The sequence below is a fragment of the Orycteropus afer genome, unplaced genomic scaffold, assembly GCF_000298275.1.
Source record: "Orycteropus afer afer isolate SDZICR_OR568_19922 unplaced genomic scaffold, OryAfe1.0 scaffold00002, whole genome shotgun sequence".
Lineage (NCBI taxonomy): Eukaryota > Metazoa > Chordata > Mammalia > Tubulidentata > Orycteropodidae > Orycteropus > Orycteropus afer.
The window spans coordinates 35436995-35458738 of NW_006921589.1; the positions used below are offsets into that span (position 1 = coordinate 35436995).

General features: G+C 37.7%; 1 protein-coding gene across 1 annotated transcript in view; it reads left to right on the top strand.

Moving 5' to 3' along the window:
* Window positions 1-14886, top strand: part of SATB2 (SATB homeobox 2) — a 207994-nt gene extending 193108 nt beyond the window's left edge. Inside the window, exon 11 of the mRNA XM_007935347.2 lies at window positions 14425-14886. Within this exon, the coding sequence (XP_007933538.1) occupies window positions 14425-14886 (462 nt within the window). The remainder of the gene's footprint in view (window positions 1-14424) is intronic.
* Window positions 14887-21744: the final 6858 nt, after the last annotated feature.

Below are 21744 nucleotides of genomic sequence, written 5' to 3' on the forward strand. Positions count from 1 at the left end.
TTCCCTTTCCAGTGACCAGTCTTGTACCCTGGGAGAAAGAAACTAATTTTTTTGAGGAACCCCTGGTCTAAATAAGAGTACAGGATGCTGGACATCTTCTCCTCACCTGATGTACCCAACACAAAGTTCAGAAAGAAAAGCTCCTTATACTGGTTCTAGTTACTAAGATCATTAAAGTAGAGATTCATTATTCTTGTACCGAATTGGAAGTGACTTAAAATTTAAAGAATACTCTAGAATTAAGACGCTGCTGAGAAAGGAACCCTGGTGGTGCAAAGGGTTAAGGACTTTGGTGCTAATCTAAAGGCTACCTTTTCAAACCTACTCCGCAGCTTTGTAGGAGTCAGACCTAGTGATCGGCTCCCATAAAAATTAAACAAACAAACAAACAAAAAAACAAACTCACTGCCATCGAGTCAAATTTGACTCATAGCAACCCCCTTTGGGTTTCCAAGGCAGTAATTCCTTATGGGAGTAGATTGCCCAGTCTTCCTTGCATGGAGTGGCTGGTGGGTTTGAACTACCAACCTTCTGGTTAGTAGTCAAATGCTTTAGGGACTGTGCCCTAGAAAACCCTTGGGGCAGTTCTGCTTTGTCACACAGGGTCACTAGGAGTTAAAATCAGTTCAGTGGCATCTAACAACAATATTCTTTGGGGAGTTTTACCTCACATCATTTAGTTTTTATATTCCTTTTCTCTTAAAAGAAAATAATATTAAGGAAGCCAATCTCTGATGAAGTTAAATGAAGTTGAAAATGAAAGGCTGTGTTTGATAAGCTCGCATTTGACACCTTTTAAGTGCTAAGCCACAAAGAATCTTTGCTGCCACTCCCTAGAGACCAATAACTTCTGCCTCATGGTCTGAGGGGAAATCTCTTTTTAATCATTTGACTTTGTTTACCCAGTTTGGACTTTAGGGTATAATAAGCCATAATATGTCAGTGGTGTGGTAATGTTGGATATTTTGTCTTTTACCAGAGCAGTTGATTATAATGCACTGCTTAAAATTTGCTTTCTATAAAAGGAATATTTGTACTTTTATGTGTTTGATTCACACAGTGCAGTTTTCTCAAGTCCTGTTATTAAGTGGTTACATCCAGAAAGCAAAAAATATGCTGAGGTAGTATATTATTGGTAAGCATCTAATATTTTCACTAACCATACTGTCAGATTGCTCTGACTTCTGAGTGCTCCAACTGTAAAAATGATACAGAAAATGTGGCCTATCATGACTTTCTAAATAGCCCCATGGGAAGCCTCAAACACATGGATTACTTTCTTTCTCCTCTTTCCCCCCAAATGAAGAATCTAATCCAGACACACTTTCTCTTTAAATCATTCAGAACCTCTTCTTTAAGAAGCTGGAGAAAAACATAACTGTAATGTCACTCATACCATCCCAATTATGAGCATTTTTCACCTTCATCTTCAACTGCAGTTGGATGAATCTTATCATAAGGGTCTCTGTGCTAGAAAAGTGATGAAATTTGGTATATGCTCTTTGAAAATAGTACACAAAAATAGAAAAGTAAAAATCTCTTTACAACCCGCTCAAAATTAATATTTGAGAAAAGTTCCCTATTATGTATTCTATTTTTCCCTAAGTTTTTCCTTGTCTTCACTTTTAAACCTAAATATGAAACAATGAATAAGTAACCTCTACCATTTTTAATATTATCCTTAGATTTTAATTGGAAAATTTATATTCAACCTAAAATAAATTTGTATTCAAAATGTGAATTGAAACAGAACATGTTTTTGTATTTTTTGCCACTAACCAGCTAAACAGCAGTTAGGGCATATTTGTTACATGTGAGATTCAGGGGTCTGTGATTTTCTGAGGTCAGAGCACAATTGCCTTATATTCATCTACTCCTCTAGAGACTAAATGCAACACCCCACCAACAGTGTGGAATTGGTTTGTTGTTATTGCTGTTACTTTGAAGAACCAAGAAGTCCAAAAGATGACAAAAAAAAAACCTCTGCAAATACACCAATCATAGGATGTAAATAATTTTTAGAATTCTGACATATGAGTACTAAGTCCCATTATATAATCTGTGTGTAAATCAGGAATAGTAATGCTTTATTTCAGTAAGATTTGCATAATCTATTGAGATTCCATGACTAGAAGTATACATATTTATTCTACTCCCCCCCCCCCCCCCCCGTATTACCTGTGTTTCTAAATCTTTCCAAATACTGCTTTCACATTGTATTTTGTCATTTGGATTTATACATACTCAGAGGTTTGAGAGTGGTTCAAATTTGATTCAAGTCTTCATCAACTCAGTTCTTGGCTGGCTACTTGATGTCTGTTCCAATAAAACGTATCTATTATCTTCTTCCATTTAACCTAACAGAATAGGACTTAAAAGTACTACAAACTCTGCTCAGGTTAAATTTATAGGATACAGTTTACTTATGTGAAATAATCTCTGTATACTACTCCATTTTTTTTTTTTTTAAGTTAACCTTGACTTCTTTCAAAAGTTGAATTTCCTCAGGCACTAGATTATGAATCATTGATATTTGATGAAGTTATTTTCATTTGGTTCACCTTTTTCACTTCATTTGAGAATTATTTAACCATTGGATTAAGTGTTTAATAATTCTAATGGATCATCCTTAACTTCAACCTTGGGACATCTGAATTCCTGGTACCTAAGTAATCCTAATATTTCACCTTCTTTGTCACCCTGGTTATCTTCAACTTGATCTAGCAGCTCCTTTCATTCATGCTGGTGCAAAAAAAAAGGCACCTTTTTCTCGATTGTACAATAAAAACAAGTCATGCACTCATTTAAATATCAGAATCCCAGAGACAGCTGTCAGCCCTTCTCATGTCAATGTTACTCTTTCCTCATTTTAACACAAGGATAAGGTATCTGGAGTTCCTGGATGGCACAAATTGTTAAGCATTTGGCTGCTAACCAAAAGGATGACACTTTGAGTCTACCCAGAGGCATCTTGGAAGAAAGTCCTGATGATCTAATAAAAAATGAGCCATTGAAAAGCCCGTGAAGAGAGTTCCATACTCAACACAGTGGGGTTGTCAATAGTTGGAATCCACTTGAAGGCAACTGGTTACTGGTTTAAGGTCTTTAAAGAGTCTTTAGTATTTATAGGGCCTTGAATGTAGTTTTCAAAAGAGAGGCCTTCTCTGTGAATTTCTAAGGCTAAGCTTTAGAAAGTCTGGGTTTGTGTTAGGAGAAGATGTTGTAAAAGGTGGTGACAGTGTGTGGGAACAGGGAAGAAATTAATACTCATGGATGTCAGTAAGTGAGATTGGTGTGGGTGGGCTGTGGGAGGGTTTCTGCCAAACTGAAAGGTAAACGATAGTAGCCTGGACCATTTTGAAGGGTCTGTTCTTGCTGAATTCTCTCATAGATTCTGCCTGTCATATTCTGGAATGGTTTTATTGTATTAGGTCCCAAATAATCAAATAAACCTATTTATCAGATGTTGTTGATAAAGGGAAAGATATAAATATCACTAGGTTCAGTATGTGTCCATGTTTTCCCTCTCTTCAGTTCCAGCTAGAGAGACCATTGTTTTCTGTGCTGTCATGGTTTCTATTTGATTTGTTGTTGTTGTTGTTGTTATGTACCGTCAAGTTGGACCCGACTCATAGTGACCCCTCCTTGGGTTTCTGAGGCAGTATCACTACGGAAGTAGATTGCCCCATCTTCCTTCTGAGGAGTGGCTAGTGGGTTTGGACCGCCAGCCTTCTAGTTAGCAGTCAAGTGCCTTAGGCACTATGCTACCAGACTGAGGTATAGTTATTCAGGTTTACCTTGCTTAGTTTACTTTCTATGAGTTCATCTTCTGAAATTGAAGGAGCAGGTCACCCAGATACTTTTTTTGTTGTTTCCATCTTCAAGCCACACCCAATAATAAGACTAATGGCTGCAACATATATTTCTTTACTCTCAACCAAACCAAAGTTGTTGGTATAGTTGTTCTCAATTTATTACCAAAGAGGAAATGATATAAGCCAAAAGCTGTTTTAATAACCATGCTTCCCCCAAACCCCAAGTTTATTTTAACAGATTATTGTGTCACAGTGTTTTTATGCTTTTATCTTTGACCAAAGTGTTTATTTTGAGAAACAATTATTAAACTGCATTAAAAACATACACGATGTTCCAATAGCATTTTGGTTACAGTATTAAAGGAAACTCAGACTAAAGCTGGATGAAATTGAACACATATTTTCATGTCAGACTTCCTACCATTTTGCTTGTTTATATTGATTTCTCTTGACATGGTCTTATTTTATTGGGCATCACTCTTTATTATTATTTTTTTTCTTATTCTCTCTCTCTCTTTTAAATCCCCTACCTATAGCTGTATGTGCGAAGAGCAATTGTAAAAGGAAACCAACTTATATTAAACCTGCCTGAAGTCAAAATGTAATCTAACACCTGTAGTCTGCAATTTGTCATCACTTCATGGATACTTTTTTTTTTTTTTTTAATAACAGATTTCCTGAGTTTTGACCTTAGGATACTGTATAATCCAAAAAAAGCAACAAAACTAAACCATGGTTTTTAATAAGTCTTATAATGTTAGGATGTGAAATTACAACCATAAGTGCCAACTCAACTAATATCATTTGAAGTTAGAAATAGTGCTGAACTGTGTATCTATATGATTTGCCTGAGAAAATGTCTTTGAGTGATAAAGTCAAGAGGCAAATTGTAATGCATGTATAAGTTCTTCTATACTCACTCTTCAAGACTTTCCTGAGTGACTTGGCTCAAGTAAGGATGTTTTTAACTGTATAGTCCATTTTGAATATCACTATGACAGTGTTCGTTTATCCTTAGGGGGAAGGTAGGGCTATGTGTTGAATGTGATTCATTTAATAGAATGTCTCAAACTTTTTGTCCTCAGGACACTTTTCACTCTTAAAAATTATTGAGAACCCCAAAAATGTGCTTCAAGGGTGTGGGGGCACCATCCGCAGAGATCTCAGGTCCAAAGGATGCACTCCAGTCCTGGCTTCTGTCTTGATGGTAGTGAGAAACCCCCTTGTTGCATCTATAGCTCATTGTAAGCACTGGACCCAATGCCTTTCAGTTGCTTCTGACTCACAGAAGACCTGATAGAACAGAGTAGAACTGCCCCATAAGGCTTCCAAGACTGTAAGTCTCTACAGAAACAGACTGCCTCATCTTTCTCTCATGAAGTGGCTGGTGGGTTTGCACCACTGACTCTTTTGGTTAGCAGCCAAATGCTTTAACCACTGCACCATGAGAACACCTGTTACATTAATAGTTACACGAATATTTACAATATTGCATTATTACATTAATAGTTTAATGATAATGACATTGTTTTTATATAGTATTTTAATAGTTATATTCTAATTTTTCAGCCAAAATTAAATTGTTCATTTTAAAGAAAGAGAATACTAGGGGATAGAAGTGTATTATTAAACTTAGGATGGATACCTCATTTATATGATATTTTATAGAGAGTATATTTTTAAAATAACAGTATTTATTCTTCATTTATTTAACTCATTGAGTTCTGCATATGGGCTTCCAACTAGTTGTTTTCATTGCCCATTAAATACATATTTAATGTGAACTTTCAGTGGAAGAATGCTTTTCCTTTTTTTTTTTTTTTATCAACTAAATATTGCCATGTTGTTGTTGTTAGGTGCCATCCAGTCGGACCCGACTCATAGCAACCCCTCCTTGGGTTTCCGAGGCAGTATCACTATGGAAGTAGATTGCCCAACCTTCCTTCCAAGAAATATTGCCATAGATGGGTAGAAATTAAGCAAGTCAATGAAATTCTGATCTTAACTAAAACTAAATAAAATAACCATTACCCTTTAGGACTTGACACACGGTCAGCTTTCTGGGTGAGGCTGGTCAGAGAGAGGTGGATACAGCCACCTGGGGAACTCTGTTTGAACTACTGCTATACTCCGTCCACCACCCCATACAGTCACCTCCTTAATAATTTCTCATTTTCTCTCTATAAAAAAGACCACAAAGTCTTGGTTTATTACAAGTAATCCAGTTCACCCCATAATGATACAGTGGATTATATACTTTCCTAAACTTAATCATTCAGGATCTCACTTCCTTCCCTGCAGGCAAGAACCATTATATTTTACACATGGCTCCCAGCTGGTTCTCATTGAGGCTTTCACAATCTATTTGAACACTGAGCGCTTTAAGAAGAGCTGTTTTATCTTCCTTAGTCAACTTTTGTCATCATACCATTTTGTTTTCAACATTTTTTGGTTTTGAAGGCAGTTTTGAAACGTGTATCCACATTATGATTGTGCTTTGTGACTAGGCAGGGAGGTTTCAGGTTTTATTTTGAAGTCGAGGCTCTGTAAGATATATTTACAACTTCTCTTCCTTCATCGTCATCTTCATGCCCATTTGTATTTATGCATGTCATATTTCATCCCAGAGAACTTTCAGCAATTTATTAAGAACGTATTGGATTTTTAATGTTCTACTTATGACCTAAGCATAACTTATATTGCTACATAAGTTGCTTACAGTTTTATTTCTATATAAGTAAGTTGTTTAAGTATGTAAATATTTAAAATGCAATTGTTGGATATAAAACGACTTTTTGAAAGCTTTACAAATTAATAGGCCCAAATAGTTGTTGTTGCTAGGTACTGTCGAGTCAATTCTGACTCATAGTGACCTCAAGAAACAGAGTAGATCTACCCAGTTTTCTTGGCTGTAGTTTTTACAGAAGGAGCCATGGTGGCACTGTGGTTAACCACTCAGCTTCTAACCAAAAGTTTGGTGGTTTAAACCCACCAGCTACTCCACGGAAGAAAGATGTGGCAGTCTGATTCTGTAAAGATTTATAGCCTTGGAGACCATATGGGGCAGTTCTACTCTGTCCTATAGGGTCAGTCACTATCAACTCAGTGACAATAGCCTTTGTCCTGCAAAGGCACTGAGTGGGTTCAAACTGCTAACCTTTTAGTTAGCAGTCAGGTGATTAACCTTTGCACCATGAGGGCTTCCTAACTATTGCAGACATTTTATAAATATTTGGTAAATGGGTACATTTTCTACTCTTCTACCCAAGGCTAGTTATTTTAAACATAATTCCTTTTAGATATGATAAGCAGCCCTAATGAAGAAGGCAATCATTAGTTGAATATAAATTAGCCATTCTCCTGGGGATGGAAGCACCAATGCATCCTTCTGGTTGTTTTTATGATTATGTTGCTATTTGTGATACTCAGTTGCCAGCTCAGTTTTTCTAACTTAGTATGTGGATATATGAATCTTATTTTTTTTCTCTCTGGAAAAAGTAGCTATTTGTAAGTCATACTATATTTTGGCTATATCAGATAACATGATTGGAATTCACTTTGATAGCTTTCCGTCGCTTTTGCAATACAATGCCAAGGCCTTACGTGCTCTGACCCCTGCTACCTCTGTCACCATTTCTCCCCCTAATTCTGCCCCTTCTAGCATGTGGCTGTCCCTCAGTATTTTTATGCTGTTGGAACTACTCTAGGTGTGTGCTGTCCACATGTGGCTACTGAGTACTTGAAATGTACCTGATGTGACTAACTGGATTTACATTGTTTTATTATTATTATGTTTAGTGTTAATCAATTCAAATGTAAATGTGAATAAACACATGTGGCTAGTGGCTACTGGGCAGCACAGTGCTAACATACAGGCTTCCTTGATGTTTTTCAAGCACACCAAGTATATTCCTGCCTCATGCCTCTTGTGCTTGCTCTGTCTCTCGTCCGAAACACTGTGCTTCCATGGCTCAGTCCTCATTTCCTTCAGGCCTCTGCTCAAATACTTACTGTCTCCTCAGGGAGCCTTCCTCGAGTCACCTTATCTGAAATATTTGTTTCTCCTTCCAGTTCTCCTGCGTATGCACTGCTCTACACCCACTCTTTACTTTTGTTGACATGGTTAGGTTCCAAAGACCAGGTTATTATGAGGTTATTATGTGAGAATCGACATTATGTAGAATTGGAGGATGACCACATCAGATCACAAAATGGAGGATGGCTACTTCATTATATAACTGACAAATTACATCATTACATAACTGCCAAATTGGATCATTACATAACTGCAAAATAATATGATTATGTAACTTATGAAGCAGTGAGAATAATGGCCCAGCTCTCTTGACATATAATCATCACAGCCTCATACCTTAGCATTTGTTACTGTCAGACATACATAATTAATTCACAAAATATTTGCATAGTAGATTTTTTTTTTACTATTTTCGTTAATGGGAAATGTCAGATAACAAGATCACCAATAAGTAAGGAGTAGGTGTGTTTTTGGGAGCTCTGGTGGCGTAGTGCCTAAGGCATTTGGCTGATAACCAGAAGACTGGCGGTTCAAACCTACCAGCCACTCCTCGGAAGGAAGACTGGGCAATCTATTTCTGTAGTGATACCACCTCAGAAACCCAAGGAGAGGTCCCTATGAGTCAGATCTGACTTGACGGCAGTGAGGTTTTTTTTTTTTGAGGTGTATTTTTGCTAATAGTCCTTATTACTACCTGTCTTTTTTCCTTTAGAAGCTTAGTTCAATTTGCCTATGTAATCTTGTTCATAGAAAACAGAGAATATAATATTTAGGAAAAATGGGCTTTAATATCAGACAGATATGTGTTAGAATCCCAGTCTGCTACTTATAAGTTTTGTGACATTGACAAATTACTTACACTCTCTAAAACTCCAGTTTTTGCATCATAAAATGGGAATAATATTTATCTTTAGGATTACTGTGATGATTAAATAACACAAAATACATTTAAAACATTTAGGTCAGTGTTTGGCTCATGGTAAACATTCCAGGAATTCTAATGCCTGTTGTCACTTCTGTTGCCATTAGTAGTAATAATGAAGTTACTTAGATATGTCATTGCTGTGAACCCCAACTGTCAGAGACAAAGATCCATAATAGAAGACATTATAAAGAGAGCTTTTACCTTAACCTTTTGACACTCTTTTTACAGAAATCATCATAAATGAATTATTGAATAGATTAAGTACTATTGTAATGGGGAAAAAGTCAAACCAAAATTGATCAAATTAGGATGAATTGGGAAGTTTGGTCATGCAGTGGTCAAGAGCAAAGAAATGGATAGCTATCTTTACAGAATGATACATTTTGTCATTTGGGAAAATCACATAAAGAGAAGTGATGTACCTTAGGAACAGAAGAGGGCAATCACTGAGCCTGCTTTGGAAAAGGGAAAAAGAATGAGTCTGGAAAGCCTTTGGAATTGGTCAGTTTTACGTAAATAACTGTGAAGAAGCTCATTAAATTTACAATCCCAGGCATGTGAAGAATTTATTAGAAAAGAGCCTGTCTCTATTCAGTTGGCAGGATGTTCTTTGTCTTAAGGGAATTGTGAACTTTGTGATTAAAAAAGCATCAAACAGCCAGAAATATGGCCTAACCTACAAAATGAGGTGATGAACTGGCCCATCCTGTAGGAATCAATGACATGACTTCACCCTAAAGTTATAGAGAGAACTTGCTTGGTACAGGAACCAAACTTGATTCATTTTAGCTACTGAGGAATTGAGAACATGTTCGGAGAGATCCAAATAGATGGACTAAAACTCAGTGAAATGGGGTCAGAAACCTGCTAAAAGAGGTGACATTATTTAGTCTAGATATGAGAAAGTGAAGAATGGATGACTCGATTATGCCCTTTGGAAGGAAAGATTTTAGGAGGGATTCAAACCCACCAGCCACTCCTGGAAGGAAGATTGGGGAGTCTACTTCTGTAGAGATACCGCCTTGGAAACCCAAGGAGAGGTCACTCCGAGTCAGATCCGACTCCATGGCAGTGAGTTTGATTTTTTGGTTTTAGGTCTAAGGGAGACCATTTTATAAATGTTAGGCTCTGATCTATTTTGCTCAAAATGCTTAGCAGTAGAGAAAAGCACTACTCCATATCAAGAAGAGTTTCTGGAACGTTCTGTTAATAAACTACTGCAATTGACTGGAGAGAAAATCCATGGTTTTTTTTTTGCTACTAATTGACTAGAAAAAATAAATAATTCTTTGCCTGGAGTAATTTGGGGGATTGAGGATAGTTGGGACAGATAATTTTTGGAAACTCTTAATCTCCTATATTATGTATATTGTTGTTGAAAGGAAGTTATAGCCTAAGAAAAGTGGCATTGCAATGAAGGAAGATTGGGTGATCTACATCCACAGTGATACCGCCTCAGAAACCCAAGGAGGGGTTGCTATGAGTCAGATCTGACTCGACGGCAGTTACTTTTTTGTTTTGTTTTGTTTTACTCAATTATGAGACAGTTTCATGTTAGAGCTGCTCATTGTGTCAGTCTGTATTTTGGCTGTTCTTTCTTTTCTGTTCAAAGACCCAAGAGATGTTACTTAACCTTCTTCATGTAAATATTGTCCTATTACCAACTCATTATCGAATATTGTCTGATCAGAAAGTAGATATTGTACTTTTTAGATTTTCTTTATTATTAGTTCTGTTTCCTGTCTGAGAAGCAGTTCCCTGTTCTGTGATGGCAGTGCCATTGCCATTGTTCCCTTGGATCCTACCCTCTCAGTCTGACAGCTGCCTTTGTTTATAATTTTCAATATACAGGGTTCTCCCAAGATGTTACATGCTTCTAGTTTGTTCTTGATCCAAATACCACCTTTGTCAGAAACTGTGAGGACTGAATGAGTTAATCCATGTAAAGTTCTTAGAACTGTGCCTGCACAGAATAAGCATTTATTACATGGTAAATAGTACTGTTTCTGTATTTTGTATGTGGCTTCTTTGCACATATGTATTCCTACTGCTCGATTCTAAGGAATTAGGGGAGGTGCAGTAGGCCAATTGGTCGGATTTAAGGAGAAGAACAAACCCTATCATGCAGAAAGATTAGTAACTTCAAAGTCTAGTTTTGGAAAATCCTTTTAAATCTAACCAATGCACAATGGAAAACCCCTAAAGAACCAATCTAATTATTCAATTAAATGGAACCGTTATGCTGACTTTTACTACAGAAGGCAAGCATAATTTAGAAAATGGGGCATTTTAATTCTCTTTTGTTTTTCAATTAACACAATTGCTCTAATGGAGGGTATTCACTCTTGAGTCTATGTTCTTTAAGTATGTATTCTGTACATAACCTCAGTCTCTTTCTCTCTTTTTCTTTCTCTTTCATCATGAAATAAAATCCTCACCTGTTGACATGGCGGTTTATTTATTACAGTGCTCAGGCTGCCCAGATGAGGCCTCAGAGCAAATATCTTTCAGCCACCAAGGCTGGCGTGAGCCACGCAGGCCACCATGCAGCTGTGCTTTCCCTGCCGGGTATAATTAGGACGTTTAAGTAACGTAGCTCTCACTTTTTTGCTGATGCCAGCTTACCACAATGGACCACATGAGTTTACTCTTAGTTGAAAGTGGTAAAGAAAATGCCAAGAACATTCATTTTAATTGGTCCACATTATATGGGCATTTAGTGCCACTGTTTCATTGTTCTACATTTTAGATTTCTTTCTGCCACTAGCAGTCAGCTTATTGGTACAGATATTCTTATTTGCATCTGATTCTTTAACTATTACTTGATTATTGATTATTATTTGAAAACTTTTAACCTCTTCTGTTTATTTTTACCTTACTTAGGCAAAAATTTAGGTAATAATTTATTATTAAATAATAAATGATTTAAATAATAAATTTATTGAATAATAAATAATTTATTAGGAGCTCTGGTAGCATAGTGCCTAAGGCACTTGACTGCTAACCAGAGGGCTGGCGGTTCAAACCCACCTACTCCTCGGAAGGAAGATGGGGCAATCTACTTCTGTATCGATACTGCCTCGGAAATCCAAGGAGGGGTCGCTATGAGTCGGGTCCGACCCAACGGCACATAACAACAACAACAAATAATTTATTACTAAAAAAATAAATTCATTTAGGTAATAATTACATTTGCCTTAATATTAAGTTGTAAGAAGAAGACTGTCATGTCCATGTTGGTGGGGAATTATTTTTTTTCATTAGATGGTCTATAATATAACAGATTTTTTCTTGAATGCTTGCTTTGATGCTGGTGTTTCTGAGTTAAAAAATTGGGTCCTATGGATAGTGTGTGGTGGTGGTAGTAATGGTGGTAAGGGTAGAGGCACGAGTGGCTCTTTAATTGTAACTAGATGTTTTCTTCTACATTTATTGGCTTGATTTCCCCCGGACTTCTGATCAGTATTTACTTTGTTATGCTAACTTGAATAAGATCACAAAAACATGAATGGTAAATGAAGAGTGCACTTTTTAAAAAGTGAACTTACTATTCTCTCTAAGGAGGATCCAGGAAGTTTAGGCACTGCTCTGAGTGTAAGAAATGTGGCATTTGTCTTTGGGGTTGACATAATACTTTTTTAGTGGGGACAATCATGGCAGCTTTCTAATTACAGTATGTTGCCACTGATGTACGGGGTGAGCAGTGGCTGAAGTGTCTCACTATTTCTCACGCCCCCCGCCTGTCTCCATGAGGGCCATATCAGAGAGGCCGACGGTGAGAGCAGGGGCGGAACTTTCTGACACGCTCGCTGGATTGCTTGCTTTCTTTTGTCAGATTGAAAAAAGTCGATGAATAGATATTCTATGGGAAATTATCCTATGCAGAGAGATAATGTTGAGGAAGCAGTTTGAAGATCAAGAGTAAGCTTTTCTACCTGGACATTTTGTTTTTTCATGAGTGGGACTAGGTAGAGATAAAAGAAAATTTGAAAGTAGTTACAACACCTGGAAAATTCTGATATAAAAGACAAAAAAGAAAAAAAAAAAGAACAGATATTAGGAAGTCTATGCAAAACAGAGGATTAACAATCCATTTATATGAATATAAAATGATCATTTACAATTCATAATCTAAGAAACAGTTGCATCTTTAGATTAATTTGGAAGTTTTTATTTTAAAAGACATTATTGTTTAAGGGTAAAAATAAGAAAAGTTCTATGTTCTAATGTTACAAAGGCTAGATTGTCTGATTTAAGTATTAACTTTTCCTCTTAACAATCTAAGTGTAATTGTAGACTGATGATAATAATGACTGCTGTTCATTGGACATTTGCTCCAAGCCAAGGTGGGCAAATGGCCTGTAGGCCAAATATGGCCTGCCACCTGTTTTTGTAAATAAAGTTTTATTGGAACCCAGCCACGCTCATTTATTTTCACATTTCTTATGGCTGCTTCAACTGTATAGTCGAGTAGCTGCAACAGAGATTGTACGGCTCACAAAGCCTAAAATACTGCCTATCTGGCTCTTTATAGAAGAACCCCTGATTTAAAGCAAGAGCTATTCTTTACCATTTAATGCTTACAGCATCCCTATGAGGTCAGTGCTATATCAGCCTTTATAGATAGTGAAATTGAGGCTTAAAGATATCAAAGTACTTACCCAGTGACACCTAGCTAAGTGGAAGGGCTTGGACTTGAACCCCAGGTGGCTTGATTGTAAAGCCTGTACCTTCTTTCTGGGCTCAGTTTCTTGTAACTGCCCCTCAGAATGGTGACACATCCTGGTGGTTAGCAGCACTCTGGAGTCAGGCTGCTTGAATTCTAATGACCTTGGCAAACAAATGACAACTTCTTTGTGCCTCAGAATATAAATGTTAGTAATAACATTACTGTTATTAACCTCCAAGCTCTGTAGATGATATTCTAAATCTCCAGAAATGATTCTAAGGCTTCCAAACACCTTAATTTACATGACTAGCGCATAACTCCAATGCTAGATATTGTTGGTAGTTGCTTTCCAGTCAGCTGCCAAGTCATGGCAAGCCCATGAACAATGGAGCATGATGCTGCATGGTCCTGTGCCATCCTCATGATTGGTTGGGAGTTGGACGATTGTGAGCCATATGTTTGGCATAGAGCCTAAGGCATTTGACTGCTAACCAGAAGGCTGGTGGTTCAAACCCAGCAGCCACTCCTTGGAAGGAAGGTTGGGCAATCTACTTACATAATGATATCATCTCAGAAACCCAAGGAGGGGTTGCTGTGAGTTGGGTCCGACTGGATGGCAGTGGGTTTGGTTGGGTTTTTTTGAGCCATATGTAGGGTTTCCATCGGTTGATTTTCAGAAGTATATCACCAGTCCTTTCTTTCTCGTCTGTCTTAGTCTGGAAGCTCCCCCTGAAACCTGTTCAGCATCATAGCAACACCCAGCCTCTTCTGGCCGATGGGTGGTGGCCATGCATGAGGTGTATTGGCCGTGAATCTGACTGGGTCTCCCGCACGGAAGGGAAGACTTCTACCCCTGAACCACCACTGTCCCCATCCAAGGCTAGATCAATAATACATGTTTCAGGTGGTGGGGGACTTTTGAAGAGGAAAATTATGAGTCAAATGTTCTATTTATTTATTTATTTATTTATTTATTTAGGTCCTTCATAGACAACCATCTCAGCCAGCCAAGGAGAGCTCTCCTCCCAGAGAAGAAGCGCCTCCCCCACCTCCTCCGGCTGAAGACAGTTGTGCCAAAAAGCCCAGGTCTCGCACAAAGATCTCCTTAGAAGCCCTGGGAATCCTCCAAAGCTTTATTCATGATGTGGGCCTGTACCCTGACCAGGAAGCCATCCACACTCTTTCTGCCCAGCTGGATCTCCCCAAACACACCATCATCAAGTTCTTCCAGAACCAGCGGTACCACGTGAAGCATCATGGGAAGCTCAAGGAGCACCTGGGCTCGGCGGTGGACGTGGCTGAGTATAAGGACGAGGAGCTGCTGACGGAGTCCGAGGAGAACGACAGCGAGGAGGGCTCGGAGGAGATGTACAAAGTGGAGGCCGAGGAGGAAAGTGCTGACAAAAGCAAGGCTGCACCTGCTGAAATCGACCAGAGATAATGTGAACTCCAACCACGCAAAGCAATACATCGGTCCAAGGATTTTCTGTTTTAGTTTCTTTTTAAAAAAAAAAAAAAAAAAAAAAATTTTTTTTTTTTTGCTTTATTTTATTTTTGTCTGTTTGTTTTGTTTTTCTTACCTTTTTTTGACATTACTTTGTTGCACAGGATATACCTGTAGACTGAATAAGTTCAGTATTTCTGAATCAGACATTGCCTTGGCAAAGACACTAAAGTGTTACACTTTTACAGTGGTCTGGATCATAGTAATTATAATCACAGGAGACTCTGCCTTCATTATCTTTGCACTTACAGAAGAGACATCAGGCAAGTTTCAGGATGAAAAGACCTACGAAATCAATGAAGGAAGCTACGAGTGTGTGTGTATATGTATATGTATATATCTATATATTTACATATATATATTAAAATTGCATGGGACAGAGAACTTTACAATCTGAAAGAATAGACTGTGAAATGATGAGTTCTTAAAGAAAAGACTTGTTTATGTATTAAAGAAAAAAAAAACCACTTCACAGTGAGTCGCTTTGGCTTTTTGATAAACTGCGGCCTGCTCTCAGGGTGGGGTGACTATTTTTGAATTCCTATTTATTTTCTGTGTTTGTCCCTGATTTTTTTTTTTTTTTTTAATTTTATGGCTTCCTGTCTGGCAGCTTGATGGGTAATTTTTGAGGTATGTATTTAACAAAGTAAATCAACACTGCCAAAAAAAAAAAGAAGAGAAAGAATTGAAGGAAAGTGGAAAAAATCAGGGCACCTTAAAATGATACAAATCAAATTACTCTTAAAGACACAATGCACACTTAAAGTGACTCGATATGTTCCGTTATTCAACTTGTCATTACTGTAGCGAACAGATGCGTTTCTGTGGAATTCCAAATAAGTAAAACTGAAGTGCAGTGCAGAGAAAATGTATCCATTAATGCAGTCTTGATAAAATGACATTTCGATGTTGGATATATGGAATTCATAGTATGAGCCACATTTTGTTGTGAAATTTATTTACCCGTTCGTGGCTTCAAATCTTAAAATTAATAAGCCTGCTCATTTAAAAGGTGTTTGTTGTTACTGGGTTTTTTGTTTTGTTTTGTTTTGGGGGACTTAGTTTTGTTTGTGTTAATAAAAAATATTTCAGTGTGATGTTAAGTTAGAAAAGAGGTTGTTGTGCAGTTATAGGGACTCCCTCTTGAATCATTCTCCATCCCGCCCTTCCCCAAAAGACGTTTCTCACTTCTGTTCCACTTTGGGCTTCCTCGGCTTCGTCCACATACCATCCTTGTAACCCAAACATTTGCGGTCCCTGATCTCACAAACCTCCATCCCTTTCCCGGGATGACCACCCGAGCGAGAACCTGTTTTTGAATCATTGTGCAGCTCCAGGCAATAGAGTAAGCAAAGCGATTTCAGTGGAATCACCTACTGATCGTAAACGGAAACGTTTCCCCAGTTACCCACATAGCAATTACCTTACATAAAGCAGAACTAATGTCCACTGGCTGTTTAGTGGAATGAACATTAAAGCTGCAATCTACTATAGTTTTCCAACCCTTTTCCAGCTTCCTATCAGAAACACAGTAGCATTACTTTCCACTTCTACTTATAGTAACTGCAAGAGGAGACCTCACCTTCAACACTGGCCTAGTGCGTCCAATCTATGCTTCAGAATGGCCAGCAGACAGTCCCACATGGTTGGATTAGTAGTTTTTTGTTTTTTTTTTTTTGAGTTGTGCTCTCATGCAACCTTGTCAAAGACCTCATGCAATATCACTTTGAAAGTTATTTTCTGTTTACTACACAAACATTGTAATATAAACTGTTAATACTATTTATATATTTGAAAGGTATAAAAGGTAGGAGTTACAAAACAAAAACAAAAACAAAACCTCTATGTGTAGATATTAACTCAGAACTTACAATATACAGGGAGAAGACATGTTGCAATACAAGCTAGTTCTAGCTGCTCAGTAACCTCTGGAGTTTTTAAAGGGACATTTTCCTGTACTTTTTCAAATAATGATGTTTAAAAAAAGTATCTTGACATGAGCATCCTATACCTTTGCAAAAGGATGGGGGTTTGCAGTTCAGCCCTGGGCCCATCCTTTTCTTTTCTGTAGTATGCTGCAGCTTTAATCAGAACGTCCACAGGGGCTGCTTCTTGATCTCCGAGTTACTCTTTCCAAATTGTCTTCTTACACTGTTGCTGAAGGTCACTCTGTACACGTAATGGAAACTGATTTTGCCAAGCTCTTACAAGGTGGTTCATCTATCGATGGCATCCACATTTGGTATCTTTTACACTTCAACCAAAAATTTATTAGGTATTTTTCAATGCTGAGTCTTGCCTTTTATTTTTTAATTTCACTGCTGAGTTTGCAGTGGTTCTAAGTGAATCTGTGGGCATTTTAGCCTGTGGTCTTGCCAGATCTTTGCGAATTACAATGCATATATGTCTATTTATTCAATATCTGTCATATAATATCTATTTGGAAGAAGAAACTTTCTCTTGTAGTGCCTCTTGACAAAGCACAATTTCCCGCCTTTTTTTTTTCTTTTTGTGAAATGAAGAAAACAAATTGTGTTTTATTGCGGTATCAACAATGTGAATAAGGATTAACATATTGTAAATGTTCTTTTTTCCATGTAAATCAACTATCTTTGTTATCACTAAGTGATAATTCATTTTTAACTTATGTGCATTGTTAGGCTGTTAGAATTTTTGGGTTGTTAAAATAAAACGCATTCAATAAATACGACTTCATTTGTCAAGTATTTTACTGGGCATTGCCTTCTTTCCTCTAATTTTTCATGTGGAGTGAAACCTGGTGAGTCTAAGGGAAATCTGTTCTTTTGTTTTAGAAACAAGACAGCGGTACCACCAATCACAGATATTAGAGTTTTGCCCTATTCATGGATTTAGTTGCACATGTGAAAGTATGACCATCTCTGAGTGTATATAAACTCGTGCACGCACACATCCCGGAGCTGGACACTCAGAGAGTCATTTCTCCGATCTTTTTTACATGTATGAACAAAACTCAAATGTATAAAGATATATTTATGAGCTTGCTTCTTTATTTTTCTAGTGAATATTTTCTGTTTATAATTAAAAAACCACAAATGACTGCGTGTCAGGAAACTTTTGGAGCACATATGTCCGTGGTTAATGGACATAATAAAAGTCTTTTATATTTAGAGCCGGGGTACCACAATGTGTGCATAGAGGAATGCCGGAAGTATTGATGTATCTGAGAAATGTGTGAAAATGAGTTTTTAGAAAGTGCTTACAGTGGAAAAAATTGCTCAAAAGACTAAAGTCAATAAGGAGGGAGCAAGTGCTTAGCTTCAGAGCTGGCAAAGAGAAAGTAAATTAAAATGTGATTTTCTTTTCTTTTGATACTGTAAATTGCTCTTTCTCATTTGTTTCTTTTTTCATTTTTCTGCACTGACATAAAGATGTAACTTTTCTTTCCTTTCTTCCTCAGTTTCACTTGTCTTTTTTTTTTTCATGAGTGTTAACAGCCCACGGACCATGTAGACATATTTTAAGGACAATTGTGGAAAGGGGTGTTCATAGAGAGGCAGACAGCGCCCAAGCACCAGCACTGATAAACTTTAACGACAAAGTAGAGGCTCAACGAGGTTGAAACAGGATACTTTTAATGCAAATGCAAATGTATTCTGCTTTTGGGATTAAGACATGAAGGAAGGAAAGCATTTGTGCGATAACCTGACTTTTAACACAAGTAGCTTCCACATTCATGAGGCTGTGTTTTTAGGAGTTACCTTCACCGGGGGTAACATACTCAGAATGTGGGAGGCTCTGCTGCACACAGATGACTTACAGCCTAGAAGGTAGTCTTTATTCTGGAGACTTCTGTTTTCAAAAAAGCAGAGTAAGAATTTTCTCAAATGAAAACTCATGGCATCGCAAGCCATCACTTATGGGTTGAGTTTTTGTGTTTTTTTTTTTTTTTCTTTTAGAATAAACATTTTTCTTTACATTGTTTTTCCTCTATGATGAGTTTTAAACAAAGATTAAAAATCCCCCTCATTCTTTCTAAAGAACATTGATTAAACATGTGCTCTATGCCAGATAATTTGCTAGGAACTAAGTTGACACAGAAAAAAGTATGACTTTAGCTCTCTGCCCTCAGGGAGCTTACTAACTTGTTGGAAGAATACGTAATAAATCCAGGTAGAATGAAATAGCCAAATAAGGGTTGTTTCCAGACAGAGATTTACTTAGTGAGTGGTAGAGACAAGTGCTATGAATTTAGAGAAAGAAGTAATTGTGAACTAGAAAGGTCTTGGAAGGTGGATTGATTAGGATTAGGTTCAGCTGTTAACCAGAAGGCTGGCGGTTCAAACCCACCAGCCACTCCTCGGAAAGAAGATTGGGCAATCTACTTCCATAGAGATACCCCTTGGAAACCCAAGGAGGGATTGCTATGAGCCTAATCGACTCAAAAGCAGTGAGTTTGGTTTTTGGTTTGCATATGATAGGGAAAAATAAAACCAACCCACAAAGGAACAATGACTCATTCAATGTAAGTTTTTCTATCTCACGTAAAGGAGGTGTCTACTTGAACTGGCTTCATCAAGTTGTCAGGGACTCATCTTCTTTTCAGTTCACAGCTCCACTTTTCCTTGTGTATGCTCCTCTTCCTCATGGTTCAGGGTGATACTAGAACTCTTGCTATCACGTCCACCTTTCAGGCCTGAGACGGAAAAGGAACAAAGAATAGCATGCTCTTCTGTGGATCGTTCTGAAGTCCTACACCTGAATGAAAGGGAGACAGGTAAATGTTTCTAGTTAGTCTATTAATTGACAAGTGAAGAGAGAGGGGATATTTCATAGGCAACTAACAGCCTCTGCCACAGAAGATATCAAAAAGGATGTTAAAATAATACATAAAAAGAAGTTAAAATAACAGATTTTAAAAAAGGGCAACTCAATTGACCTGCTACTACTCCCTATATCTTGTATCATTGTATCTTATATCCTTGTGCCCATCTTGAGTTTTTTTCCCCTAACTCCAAGGATCAGTCCAAGCATCAGTTCTTCCAGGAAGCCTTCCCTGATCTGCTCTATCAGGATGATTACAAGTCCTTGCATGCTCATGAAGTTGCCATTACTGTAGAACTCGTGACATATTGCAGATATTGTGTTAACTGTCTCTTCTCCATGAACCACTGAAACCTATACTTGTATCTCAGTCATAAAGTTACCCAGCACTGGAACAGGGCCTAACATATAGTCAGCTTTCAAAAACATTTGTTTTGACCCAATTATTGATTATTTACTTATTGAATATTTGAATAGCAACAATAATAAAAGCCCCAATGTATTCAAAGACATAGAATTAGAGTAGTAGAAGGCACATTGCAGGGCAGTGAACAGATGGCTGTTGGCTTCAAAGGAGGAAGAGAAAGGAAATTAACATTGATGGGGCCCCTCTTATGTTCATGATCCTTTTACACCCTCATGACCACACCTTGCAATATCATTATCCTCAATTAACAGGGAGGGAAGAGAATCTGCCTGACTCCAGGACACAAAATGGGTTTATGTGCTTTTCCACATGTCTATTCAATCATTCAGGTCACTTAACCAGGACTTAGTTAATCTTTCATGATTTCTAGATCTTTCCAAATAGTTAACATTGGGAAAATGATTAAGAAAAAAAAAAAAAAAAAAAAAAACGATGGCAACAGGATGAAAAATTTAGGTAGATCTTAGGGATATTCTCCCAAATTCTTTTTTCCAAATTCTCATGTTGTTCTTAATTCACTTATAAAATAAAGCATACAAAAATAGCAGAACTAAATCCTAAATGATCCACTTTCCAGTATCATTTTAGCTCACAGATAATATTATTTCCTCTTCCAAATACCTTTGACAGTGCTACTGGCTTGGTTATCTAATGCGCTATAACAAAAATACCACAAGTGGATGGTTTTAACAAACAGAAATTTATTTTCTCACAGGTTAAGGAGGCTAGAAGTCCGAATTCATGGTGCTAGCTCTGGGGGTGGGGGTGGGGGTAGCTCTGGTAGCATAGTGCCTAAGGCACTTGACTGCTAACCAGAACGCTGGCGGTTCAAACCCACCAGCCACTCCTCGGAAGGAAGGTTGGTCATTCCTACTTCCGTAGTGATACTGCCTTGGAAACCCAAGGAGGGGTCACTATGAGTCGGGGCTGACTCGATGGCAAATAACAACAACAAGAAGCTCTGGGGGAAGACTTTCTCTCTGTTGGGTCTCCAAGAAGGTCCTTGCCTTGTCTGAGCTTCTGCTCCTGGACAATGTTCATGTACCTTCACAACTCTCTTTCCCCATCTCTGCTTCCTCTCTTGCTTGTTTAATCTTTTTTATGTTTCAAAAGAGATAGACTCAAGATACACCCTACAACAATCCCGTCTCGTGAACAGAGAAAGCCCATTCCCAGATGGGATTATAACCACAGGCATAGAAGTTAGGATTTACAATACATTTTTTTCGGAGGGGGCCTAATTCAATCTATAATATTCTACCTTTGTACCCCTTACCCTTATATCTTTGTTTATAATCCCAATTAGAAATGTGTTGTGTTCATGAGGTGGGATTATTGTAGGGTATATGTTGAGTCAATCTCTCTTACATTATAAAAGAGATGAAACAGACAAGCAAAAGAAATAGAGTTTAGGGAAGAGAGATGCCAAGCCATGTGAAGATGCCCAGGAGCAAATGCTTAGGAGAGATAAGTACCTTCCTTTTGAGCCCTTCCCTTCCCCTAGAACCAGCACCCTGAATTTGGACGTTTAGCCTCTTAAACTGTGAGGAAATAAATTTCTGTTT